The sequence below is a fragment of the Pelobates fuscus genome, chromosome 11 (genome assembly GCF_036172605.1).
Source record: "Pelobates fuscus isolate aPelFus1 chromosome 11, aPelFus1.pri, whole genome shotgun sequence".
NCBI lineage: Eukaryota > Metazoa > Chordata > Amphibia > Anura > Pelobatidae > Pelobates > Pelobates fuscus.
Window position 1 is genome coordinate 23,649,965 of NC_086327.1, and position 13,857 is coordinate 23,663,821.

The following is a 13,857-nucleotide window of genomic DNA, read 5'->3' on the forward strand; positions in this document are numbered from 1 at the left end:
TACTTCACACAAACGAGCGACATACAAACACATATGTCGTTAACACCTTACATTTACACGTTCACACATCTTCTATACTTTGCTGGAAGGAGTATTGTTGCATTATAGTTATAAGAAGGGGGTGCCAGGGGTAGGCATTGTAGATTTGGACTAAGCTGCTACTACTTCTGTCGGCTTATCAGTGCAGTCCGAACTTGAACAGATGTGTACAGATGGCGTGAAAATGAAAACATCCGCAGTATTTTAGGGGACGTGCGGGGGAGTCAGGCTTTGGGTGCCTGGAGATCCCCAGATTCCCCAGATTCTTCGAACATCCTGAAATGAGTCTGAAAAAAAAATAAACTGCACTTAAAGACCCCTTCCATCTTGGCCACTACAAATAGCTGTCGTGGTTATGGTGCTTACAGTGTCCCTTTAAATACAGCGATTCAGAGATTTTCACACGTCTCAAATGCAGTTACATGTAGCTTTCGCTTTGCTATTGTATTGAATGGTTGAAATGGCCCCCCCTTCATTTTTTCTAAAGTCTTAATTTAATTTGGAACCTTAATATGTTCGTATCAGTGCACCTATTAATTTCTATGCGGAAACCTGTCCATATGTTTGATGAACACACCGTGATATTCTGCTTTTTAATTGTCCCATTGCTTCCTGTTTCGAAAGCGAGAGACAAATGCAATGAATTAACAACACCAACATACTTTCCAAGCAATGCAGTTTTCATCATCCAAAAAAAAATATGAACAATTCATTACTTGGGCTTTCAAATATAGGTTTTCATTTTTACTGCAGAGAATATCCCTTTAATCTATATACTTTCTGGTGAAATATTCATAACAATGTATAGATTACATTTTATAACTTACCTGAACAGATCCCATAAAAGGTCAACTTTAAACTGACTGCAATATTTTGGACGTCCCAATGCACATCTAACTCTGACAGATTTAGAAAGGAGGCTATTTTACTAGCCAGAAATCAGTTTGCCAAGTGCAAGCTTTGTGGGTCAGAAATATATGACCATCTTTCACAGCAGTACAATAAGACACACACTAACACATTCTGCACTTTTTTTCATTCATTTGTATCAAATTCGTAAGTAATATAGTTTCATGGTTGTTGTGGCAATTATATAATATTCTTTAGGTTTCAAATTATTTTAAACATCTCCAACACTCTTTTTTGTCGCCCAGGCAGGGTCAATGTATAAAAAAAATCTATATATTTATATTTACTCTATGAGTACCAGGGGAGTGAGAATGGAAGGCCACTCACATCCGGTACTCAACAAACTGAAATGACTTTACTGAGGCTTCATTCCCAGAAAGCATTACCCCACCCCATGAGCCGGGTGACTGTCTTAGAAAGGTTTCCAAAAAGGCACAACAGACACTTGCCTAGGGTGCCAAGTATAATACTGGTAATTCAGCCCATTGCCACTGGTTCTGCACCCATATGGGACCCAAGGTCTGCCCACTTCCTGTCTGTGTCCATATCCAACCCACAAAGTGTAATCATTTTTTTGAGTTTTTTTTACATTTGTTGTGGGGAGGGTGGAGCGGCCCTGTAGAGTCTCTGCTTAGGGGGTTCTGAGATTCAAATCCAGCCCTGATTAATGTGCCCCTGACGATCACAGCTACACTCTTGGATCAATGCAAGGGCACTTATAGAAGACAAGATAGGGCAGTTAAAAAAAAAACTGGACTGGGCAAACTCGCACATGAACATTAGGAGGGGGAAGTTTATTTCGCACGCACAGCGTACATTGTAAAAGACTGAGACATCGCAGTGTTTCTGATGAATACAGAGGAGGCTTCAAAAAGACCCCCGCCCCCAAAACAGATTGCTTGGAGGAGCAGGGTGAAGAGGGGGCTCGTTATAGTGTTCATTTAGTCCCCCTTATTCAAGCCTTTCAATGCCTCTTCTCCCCCTCTCACTCTAAAGGTCCATACACAGTCTAGTTTAAGACCCCTTTTTCACTCAGGGGCTCCAGCATCTAGGGGATCTGCCAGTCTCCTGTGGTGTGAGAGGGGGGTAAGATCCTCTGGAGCTGCTGGAGGAGGAGGTTTTGGAGACTGGGGTGGTCTAGGCAGTGGAGGAGGGCCTCGCAGAGTCTGTATTCGCCGGCACTCCTGGCAAATCCTAAAATGGGCACAACCTCCTCTGCTAGAGGAAGAGGGAGGGTCCTCATGAAGCCGCTGGGCCCCAGGGGCAGGTGGTGGATGAGGTGGGGCTGGGGGGTGCTGGTGAGATTGGTATAGGCGCCCATTGCAGAGTCGAGCCTCCCTGGTGGACCGAGGTGGCCGGCTTAGAGATAGCAGAGTTCGACCATGAAGATGGCGTGGAGGTCTGCGGCGGTGCCGGGAACGAGATGTCTTCTTGCAGGAAACAGCACTTCGTAGCTCACTCAACATCTCTTGACAGACTGAGATCTGAAAAAAGAGACAGGAGAAGATGGCTAATAAGAGGGGAAATTAAATTTTGAAAAGACAATTAGAAATAATAAATAGGCAAAGATCATGTGAAAGAAATAGAAAAAAAGGGCAGATGTTAGTGTGGATAAAAAGAGAAGGTAAAATAGAGAGGTGATGAAAAAGAAAGGAAAGAGCAGACAAGATATTGAAGGGCGGGCACATACAGAAAAAAATAAGAGAAAATGGGAAATGGCAGATGGAACAGAACTTAAAGTGAAAAGAAAAAAACACTAGAGAGAGAGAAAAATAAGAGAACAGAAGGGGAATAGGGTACAGAAGATAGAAAATGAGTAAAGAAAAAAAAAGGAGATTAGATAGAACAAGGCTAATATAGAGCAGATAGAGAAGTAAGAACATGGACAAGTAGATACAAGATAGAGAGGGTAGGTGAACAGGAAAGCGAGAGTATAAGGCAGCGCAGACAGAACACACACAACGAGATAGAAAACAGTGAGGTTAAGAAAAGCAGACAAAGCAATGTAAAGAGATCGAGATATAGCAGTGGAAACAAAGCGAGGTGAAGGGGCACGAAGAGAACATGGACAGCATAGATAATACTTTTGCCCTGTTTAGATTTACATTTTCTCTGTTTGTTTGTTTTTTTCTGTCTTTTCTCTGGTTTTTTCATTTTGTACTCCTTTATTCTTTGCTAATTTAAACCACAGAAAAAAAAATATATATATATATAATTTATGGGCTTCGAGATCAAGGGGAATGTTTGCTGAATGTGCCGGCTGTAACTTGTCATCGTGACACCAATCCCAGTGTACACTTTGTTTATCGTCAATACTATTTGTAAACCTGATTTTTCGGAAATGGTACCATTGTCGTGTAATGCACTTATCTCTCTCCTATTAAATATTGAAATAAAAAAAGCACTATACATGGTGGGAAACAGAAGGATTCATTTTACCTCCAGTCCACCAAAATGCTGCACTTCTTCCTTACCCATTTTTTAAAAGAAAGTCCGTAACCATGTAAGATTAGCAGTCTTGCAAATACTATGGTGACTGTCACACACCGTAACACCAGAAATACCCCCTAAACACCCCACCGGAACATTGTGCCATAAAGGCTAGTAGAAAACAGAACAACAATATTTCCAAATGTATACATTAGCCAGCATTATTGCTATCAATGCAGATTTAATTGATTTCTGTGATTACCCCACTAATTAAAATTTATATCCTTGTATATTATGCTTTTGCAATATTTATCCAAATGCTGTTTAACCCCTTAAGGACCAAACTTCTGGAATAAAAGGGAATCATGACATGTCACGTGTCCTTAAGGGGTTAAACATCTGTATGGACTGATAAAACCACCTCTTCAGGCAGAGAATTCCACATCCTGATTGCTCTTACTGTAAAAATAACTCTTTCTTTTGCCTTAGACTAAATCCAGTTTAAATGTCCTATTTACGAATAGATTTCCAGACAATGGTTTGTACTGGAATTAACACCGTGAATCAAGTGTAGTGGATCCAGGAGCTAGTTCACTAAAAAAAGGCTATTAGTTAAAATGTCACTAGTGTTGACATATATTCGGATACAAATAGATCAAGTAATTCAGGATAAATAGCAGCACTTATATATATATGGTGTGTGTGTCTTTAAATCAGACAGAATCAGTTTGATACACACCAAATGCTATACTTTGTGTGAAAAAGATTTAAACCACTTAATGTATAGGAAAACAGTACGAGGAACTGCTTCCTATGTTGTGATGGAATAAATATATGGTATCACAGTAATATATGGTATATACGTCTTTAAATCTGTAAAGACAGAGTAAATGGAGTACGTACCAGATGTTATACTTTGTAGTACAAAGATATAAACCTTATAGGATAGAGATACAGTATATATAACTGTATTCTATAATGCAGTAAAATCGGTATCGTATGAAGACACTTAAATCCAATAAATTAAGGATGATGGATAAAAATTAATACAAAGTTTATTAGGCAAAATGACCGTGTCAAAACATTAAAAATACTAAAATATAAAAAGATATAGAAATATAAGTCAGGAACGGTTTGCAAGATTGTTACCAGCAATTATGTAGATGTTATTCCGAGTTTGCCACAGGGACCGGTTAGGATCGATATAGATAGTTTGTTGCTGTAAAAAGAGTCTCTATCTGTCGGCCGTTCGTGAGTCGTACCGATTTTACTGCATTATAGAATACAGTTATATATACTGTATCTCTATCCTATAAGGTTTATTTCTTTGTACTACAAAGTATAACATCTGGTACATACTCCATTTATTCTGTCTTTACAGATTTAAAGACGTATATACCATATATCACTGTGATACCATATATTTATTCCATCACAACATAGGAAGCAGTTCCTCACACTGTTTTCCTATACATTAAGTGGTTCAAATCTTTTTCACACAAAGTATAGCATTTGGTGTGTATCAAACTGATTCTGTCTCTAGCAGATTTAAAGACACACACACCATATATATATATAAGTGCTGCTATTTATCCTGAATTACTTGATCTATTTGTATCCGAATATATGTCAACACTAGTGACATTTTAACTAATAGCCTTTTTTTTGTGAACTAGCTCCTGGATCCACTACACTTGATTCACTGTGTTAATTCTATTACTTTATCTTTCTAGACAGATTTTTGGTGAAATTTCTGCCTATATCCAGTTTTGAGCAATTCACTATAAGTCAGACTCCCTCATCCCTGTGTGTTGCATTAGGCATACCAGACTAACCTAATGGTTTGTACTGGCCCCGAATATATTTATATAATGGTATCATATCCCCTCTGAGGCGCCGTTTTTCCAAACTAAAGAGATTTAAATTTATTAACCTCTCCTTATAATTACAATGTGTATAAACTATATATATTTTGATATAATATTTATTGAGAAAAAAAAAATTTCTAGTACATATAGACATCATATAACGTACAGCAAAATTGAGAAAAAGTAGTAATTATAAATATGTAAAAACTCATATTACAATTTACAAACATGTACAAACTCCAGCAAAGGAAGCATCACAATTTTAGTTTATCGGAATTTCCTAAAAATACTGACGTTAAGGATGAAGACATCACAATACAAAACATACAGATATAAATCAAACTATATATTTTTTTCTGCCAATAAACATAATTAAAATCTTGCTCTCATCTCATAGTTTTGTCAGAGAGCAAAAGGAATGGATGTTCCAACAGCTGGGATTTATTAGCCTTCTCTATGTATCGGTATAAAAACCATCAGACCATGACAAAAGAACAGGTTCTCTCCAACTCTTTCCTCACCTGTGGTTAATTTTCTTTTGCAGAAAATAAAAACAAATCTAAGAAGCATTCCCCTGGAAAGTACATAAAATATTTAATACAAAATCACACAAGTCTAGTATTTGAAATCAATACTGTGCATACGTAGTGGTCTCCAGGATACTGCAGACACAGAAACTGACTGCGGTGTTTGCCTTGCAGGGGTGATGCTTGTTACAGTGACTTGAATGATCTATACTGCTTTAATTTACTGATGAAGCTCATTTCGAGAGCCTTTGAAGTTCCTTCTCATCTCCCGCTCTTCCACCACCACCCTTTCAAATTTCTCTTTTTATCCAATCCTTTATCATTCTTCTCTATGATCTCCTTTCCACCGTACATCTTCTACTTCACCACAATCTGTCCACCATCATTCTATGCTCAACTAAATATCCACCTTGCCCCTTGTCTTTCTCTTAAATCCACTCTTGTTACAATTTCTTTGATTCATTCACGTCTATTTTAACACTTACAGCTCTATCCTCCAGCCCCTTCTCCAGATTAGTTCTCACCTCCTCGTTGTCCACCGAACGTCTTGTTGACCAAACAAACTCCATAATAGCCACAAATACAGCAATGATCAGACCGCATATTAGAACCACAAATATTCCTCCGATGTTCTCCATCCCAAGACCTGCAACAGAGCTGAAGAGTGAGACACTGCACACACATAAAGAGAAATGTATAACAGAAAACTTAGCATTACACAAATAGTTTCAATGTTTGTTTTTTTCGTATCAGGTTTTTATTTTTCATGGAAATACTGTAATCATTGACAGTTCTAAGTGTTGAGTTCTGAAAAGCAGTGTAAAAGTACTAAAAGTGGGGCAATCACCATGGAAACTAGTCGAACCAGCAAACATAACCCATGTGTGATGCCTCTCTTCTTACATCTTTGCAACATATTGCAGAACACAATACTTTGAAAAATCACCCCCGTAGTGAATGGACTGTACTAGAAGGCAGGGCTTCATGAGGCTGACTGTGGGGGGACGAAAATGTGCCACAGGGAATCTCATAGTGATATTGTCAGTGATCGTTTGGTTGGCCTGAAAGAATACAACATATTTGATACAGTGTCAATAACAGAGAATCAGAAGAAAGAGATCCAGTGCGACTATTCTGTAGATCATGTATGATAATGAGTAAGAAGTTTCCTCTGACTATTTTTTTTTTAAACTGCAGATCGTGAACAGAAGGGCCTCAAGAACCACAACACACAAACAGAGAACAAGCTATATTGAATTTAACATGAGAACGATTAACCTCATTGCAGGTCAGAACTGCAAAAGCATGGGAGAAACCTAAAAATATATCAGAGAGATGAGGAATATCGGAGTTAAGATCAGATCAGAGAAAGACAGATAATTAAAGACCACATCAGAAGAGAAAGGACTAAGAACACACCAACTGTCAACACAATGCTATATAACAACACAGAAAGATGGAGACAGGAACAGATCACACAATGTATATCACTATGCAAAGCAGAAGAAAACACAAAGCAGATTTCATAGAGACAATGCACTAGGAATCGTTCCAAATAATAAATACACCAGGTATGGCCCCACACATGGAACATGCCAGAAATGAAGCCGCAAACAGAACAGACTGAGAATGTCCCAACACTCAGAATGGACCAAGAAAGTCCCCACACGCAGAGTAAACCAGGAATGTCCCCACACACAGATTGGACCAGAAATGTCCCCACACACAGAATGGTCTAGAATGGTCCAGGAATGTCCCCACACACAGAATGGTCCAGGAATGTCCCCACACGCAGAATGGTCCAGCAATGTCCCAACACACAAAATGGACCAGGAATGTTCCCATACACAGAATGGACCAGGAAAGTCCCCACATGCAGAATAAACCAGGAATGTCCCCACACACAGATTGGACCAGCAATGTCCCCACACACAGAATGGTCCAGGAATGTCCCCACACACAGAATAGTACAGCAATGTCCCAACACACAAAATGGACCAGGAATGTCCCCACACACAGATTGGACCAGGAATGTCCCCACACACTGATTGGACCAGGAGTGTCCCCTCACACAGAGCATTAGTTGCCATTAGTTTATTTGAGCACCAGTTCCTGACAAAATAAAGCTTTTCAGGGTTTTTCTAAGTCTTTTCAAATATAAATGAAAAGACTGCAAATACATATGTGAAGAAGAATAGGACTGTAAAAGAGCCTAATTTACTGACACTTATATGGCTATTTTTAGCTATAATTTCCGTTTAACATTCTAGCACTACTGTCATACTTGAAATTAATCTTGTCATAGCTAACGCACGATGCGCAATGTGTAGGTCCAGTGCTCCGTGCTGTGTCTGCACTCGGGTCTAAGCACTCTTTTATTTTCTGGCAGATTACAGACGAGGTCACTTTAGAGCTATTATCACAAGTTGGAAATAAAGCACTCATTCATTTTTGTAATAACATTGCTTGTTGAAGATTATACATTTAGCAATATGAGTGATCTCCTCGCATGAAGCTGCTTCAGATGCAATTCTATCACAAAAGCTAGACTATTATGAAGTCTTATGAAACAAGATGGCGAGTCCATCCATCTCTGGTTTTGCTAACAGATCACATATCAAAATATCTGTATGGAGCTGGATACTTAAAAAAACAATCTTGTCTGAAAGACCTTATACTATTTACACTGCTTAAACATTAACCCTCAAAGAGAGTCTACTATATATAATCCCCGTAATATGTTCCAGAGAGAAATGGTAAAAGTATTTAGGGTAACTGTACGAAGGGACAGGACTGTGAATAGTTATATCTCAAAGACAGATGACCTCTGACCTTTTGCTCGGTGATCTTCCTCCTTTGGACATTTTCCCCCTTCCCACCATTTCCTCTTTAGAATCTCCAGACGATTGTTCTCCTGAAGCTGCAATATTGCAAGAGTGATTTCATCTCTATATGGAGATCCTGAGTGAGTAAAAAAGGAATAAAATAAGACAGGAGAGAGAAATTACTCAAAAAATTCTATAAACAATATGTTTAATAATCTTATTGTGACTGTCACACTATGTAGGAGGAGGTTTTATGCTTTAAAACTCGGCCTCAATAGCTCACAAGTTCCATTACAAGTGACTTAGAGGAAGTGGTATTTGGTAAAGTATGAACAAATACATTTGAGGTCTTTGAGGAAGAAGGCTTGTGAGGGTGGGGGGATCTGTAGACAAGACATACAGCTGGTTCCACATGGATTGATGACTTGGAAGAAAAGAATTTTAAAATGTAACTCAAACCTCATTTCAATCTAGTGAAAGAACATATAACCTGCATTTAATCTTTTATAAAACATTAGCTCAAGAAAAATTATGTTCATCTAACCTTCACTTGCACTACATACATCGTAAGCGTTTGACAAGCATCACATTTACTTTATGGAGTAATACTTCATGGGCAGTTAGTTTAAGCTAATAGTTTAAGCTAGTGAAGATTTTCTGTTCTTACAGACATTAAAACTCTAATTCCCATAATTCTTTTGCGCAATCAGCAACATCTGGAACCCCCTGAGCAAAATCTTGGTCTCTCTTCACATATAATCATTAGAAATTCCCATAGACTCATCATCCTTACTAACCCCTCAAGAAATCTTTTACAGACTCATTAGCAACTCTGTGGCCATCATCAGGATCTCCATTAGAAGCATCAAAGTAATCATCGGAAACATCAAAACTTCCTTCCCAACATCAGAAGCTTCCTTCACATCATAAACATGTTTACAACCAATTATGAATAAAAGGCACTTACACACCATCAGTTTCTACTAAAACTTTATTTTAGGACCATCACAGACCCCTCACACCCAGCTAAGACCCCTGTAGATAAAGAAATATGATCATCTTGGTATCAAAGTCTTTTTTCCACGTTAGGCTACTTCTTCTCTCTTGGTGAGCCATAGAGGAAGACCTTAAAGGAGCACTTCCTCTCATGTTAGATGCCAGGAGACCAACATTGAAGTTAAACCATTAAAATATGGTTTAACCCCTAAAGGTAAGACGGCACACTTAATTGAGATGAAGTTATTATGGAATTGGGAGTGATTCTTTAAAATATTATCTTAGGGTGGCAATGGTCCAAATGTAATTTCCAAACACCTGTAAGTTACGTTAGTAGAGGCTACTGTTTGTTGGCTCACAGGTATACATTTGGCAAATAATTATGTATAAACAATAGTAGAAGCTCTAACTATGAACAGAGTCCATTTGATCGGAACACAGAATACAGACACTTATAACCAGAGAAAAGTAGAAAAGATTTCTCTCTTCATACATGAAAACCAATCTGGACATAAAATCAACTTTGTTATTCTCACACTGATATTCTACAAATGGAGCAGCTCTAGTGCACACTAAAAACATGGTAAAACTAGGAATTTCCCCACATATATATATATGTATATACTTTTTAAATAATTATCCTAGTTGTGTCAATAAGCTATTTTTATTTTCCTAACATCTTATTTTCAAGCATCCATTGCGGAATAACATAGTGATGGGCTTCTCTTGGTGGCAATATCAGACGTTAAGTATCTTTAAATCTTCCTTTTTTCAGTTTCGTTCATATTTAAGCTGTATTGATAGGACAGAAGGAAGAAGAACTTAAACATCTGAAGCCAATTAACAACCAATTATTTCAACAGACAGGCACCAGAACAGAAACCCATCCGCTAGTTTAGTCTCTACATATAGAGGCAGGACGACAGGAAGTTGCTAAGCAAAATAAATCAAAATATGATTAAAACAATACTGATACATTATTGTTTTAATAGGGAAATGCCTCGTACCACATATATTATGACTATATATTATAAATAAATATAACTAGGTGCTGGACAGTTCTGAGTGGAACAACATATTCCTAGCTAGTCATCATTTAATCTTCTAAGGTTAAGATGGATGTAATATTGCTGTCTATGCAGTGGAAAAGCAGATAGACACGAAGCAAGGGCATCTCAAGTACTACACAGATTGCACCACAAGGGGACGCCAGAGTCCTGCCAATTGGCTGGCGTTAAACTGCAGCAAAAGAGACATGTAGCCACTTCTTACCCAGACAACATTTATTTTTCAATATAGTCTGAGAATCTTATGCATCATCTACAGAATTACAGCAATAACTGTACATCTCAAAATAAGAATAAAGGGACTGCCAAGGCGACATACATCACACATCACCATTACGCTGGGTTTAAGAGTATTGGGCATTTAATATGGACATACACTCGCATGCATGTATAATGCATCCAAATAAATGACACAAGGAATCTACAGTATTTCAGCTATTGTCACTTCGCCCGCAAACAACCACAAGCCCTTACTGCGCCTTGACAAGGGTTGTCCTGTTTCATGGGCATTATGTCAAGATTTCTTCAACATTTCACCGTTATCCACTGCTCCTCTAACAACGGAGGATTTGCAGTTTAAAAATAAAATTATTTCAAATAATTTAACCTGTAAAGGTGCATTTAGCTGGTAAGCAATTATTAAACCTTTTTTCTAGCCTAGAGGTTATTACTAGACAATTTTACGGTAGTCGTTTCTTTGACTTTGGAAAAATGGAAGGCTGTGATAAATATGACAATAATCGACCTACGACTACGAGATGTTTGGCTTTTATATTGTAAAAGTATTGTTGTTTGGTGAGATTACACTATGTTCTAGTTACACTTGTTATTTTGTACTGAATCCCCTTTATTTTTACACATAATTCTTGGGATCTGGAAGATAATACCACTAGCAGAAGACAATACATAAAGGAGGCTGAGGACATTTTTTTCTTTATCCACAATGTATTTTCAAGGTGGAACTCTATTATCCATAACTGTAGCTGGGTTTCTTGTGTTTAAAGATCTTTGAGATCTATCTTACAATTTTGACCCGACTATGGATGAAATTAGCAGAACACCCATTTTGGGGAACACCCCAGTCTCTACTTTACAGAACCATGTGGCTACAATCGGGTTTTTTTGCCATCTTTTGAATCAACAGCATGAAATAATGGGTTTCAAAGTTGAACTTGGTGGACTTAAGTCTAGCCTAGACTACTATATAACTATGTAACAGGAGAAAATAACTATAACTTATTGGAGGAAGAGATCTTAAGTATCTCCAAAATTCCTGGAGCTTGGTGACTACTTACCTGCCGAAGTACCAATCTAACCCTGTTGAGAAAGCTAAATATAGTGGAAAGGAAAAAGTGGCTGGGGCTTAAGACTCTTCATTAATTTAGGATGCTTTACCACTTTTTTGCTTCATGATGTCTGTTCAGTACCTTGGTACGTTATGAATGCTAATCACAAATAACATGACTGAGTCTTTCTTGGAAGAGAGCAAAAAACTAAAATATCGGTTAACCAAGAAATGTAAAGAAAGTAAATTGCATTAGACTTTGTTAACAAAAGGAAAATAATGGTTCACAGAAAAACGGGAGCAGGAGATGGAAAATAAATTCACAGAAGGGGTGAAGATACAAAAAAAGTTGTGGGGAAGAAATTGTAGTGCGTGGCAAAAGATAACAGGAAGAGGGGAAAAAGGAGACTCAATGGGGGAAATATATACCGGGGACACAACATGGGAGAAAAATGAAGTTCTCTAGCAATCCACCAACTTGGAATTCTAATACAAACCGTGGTGGGAACACAGCTCATGTGATGGACATTTCGATTCTATATTGTATTCTGCATTGTAATTGAGTACCAGATCCCTGTGCGTTTTAGGAAGTTATACTGACCGCTTATAACACCGACATGGATCAGTTTATTATCTCTTTCCAGTGCTGTTGTGTAAAATTTGCAAAGCTCCAGTCAGGTCCCGAGGGCTAGATGAATTATGACTAAACCAGACAGATGGAAAACACAATTAGCTAAAATGTCTAAGCAGTTTAGACAACTCGGTTACCCTGAGGAATTATTGGATTCTGAGGTATTCAGAACAGACATTGACTCAAGGGAAGCCCTTATAAGATATAAGATTTTCCATCTGTCCCCCAAATGTACACCATTTGGAAGTTAATATAACGCTGAGGTTCTAAGTAAGGTTTGAGGACTGTGGAACATTGCATGGGGGGATTATAAGAATGGAAAAGCAGTAAGGTTTAAATTAGGTCATTGTGCCCTGTTAAGAAGTGTCCTCACAGGCATAATCAGCCCCCTGTTAACAGCACAGAGTTTATATCCGCATGGTTTGTAATTAACATACGTGGGCAATCATTTTACGATCCCTGTGACATTTACTTTTTCGGAGCACCGGCACTTCTCAAAGTTTTCTTTAGGCAAAATGGGCTTAGAATGCGGCAGGAAAAATTGGTAGCAATATTCTAAAAGAAAAAATGCTTTTCCACATACATAATGCAGCTTGTCTTGATTTTATATGACAATGTACTGGATTAAAAACCAGGTGTGTCATTTGCCAACTAATAGAAATTTTGCTGCAATAAAATTCTGAACGCCTGGTGTCCTTTTATTATTATGTGATAATCTGTTGTATTTTAAAAGTATATGAATGATTTAACCATTGACGTCATATTTTAGCTCAGTCCTGGTATAGTCTGGGCACAGATTACGTTGGAGAAGAATAAACTGAAACATTAGGTTTTATTTACTACAGTGAAAATTCAAAATTAATTTCAGATTTAAAGTCAAAATAGCCGAACTAGAAAAATTCTCTAAGCCAGCTAAGCATTCAGTTTAGCTACTCTGGCCTTAAATTTGCAAATGAACTTTGAATTCTTATGCCTCTTCTTCTCCATGTACTACGTTCTATAACATATGTCTAATAACAGAATAGAGTAGAGTTCATAACAATGACTGAAAGGAAGCCAAGACAGAGGTTAAAGTACTAATTATAGTGGATGCATGGAATAGCCTTCCAGTTGAAGTGGTAGCGGTTAACACAGTAAAGGAGTTTAAGCATGCGTGGGATAGGCATACGGCTATCCTAACTATAAGATAAGGCCAGGGACTAATTAGAGTATTTAGAAAATTGGGCAGACTAGATGGGCCGAATGGATCTTATCTGCCGTCACATTCTATGTTTCTATGT

At 37.9% G+C, this 13,857-nt stretch overlaps 1 protein-coding gene across 2 annotated transcripts in view; it reads right to left on the reverse strand.

Moving 5' to 3' along the window:
* Positions 1–698: 698 nt before the first annotated feature.
* The window catches only part of GRIK5 (glutamate ionotropic receptor kainate type subunit 5), a 208,193-nt gene continuing 195,034 nt past the window's right edge, over positions 699–13,857 (reverse strand). Inside the window, exons 18-20 of one of the 2 annotated variants that reach the window (XM_063436799.1) lie at positions 8,606–8,734; positions 6,298–6,419; positions 699–2,432 (exon numbers count right to left, since the gene is read on the reverse strand). In XM_063436799.1, coding sequence (XP_063292869.1) covers positions 1,977–2,432; positions 6,298–6,419; positions 8,606–8,734 — 707 coding nt within the window. In that variant the 3' untranslated portion in view covers positions 699–1,976. Of the gene's footprint in view, positions 2,433–6,258; positions 6,420–8,605; positions 8,735–13,857 lie in introns of both variants that reach the window. The other variant, XM_063436798.1, reaches the window with a different exon arrangement.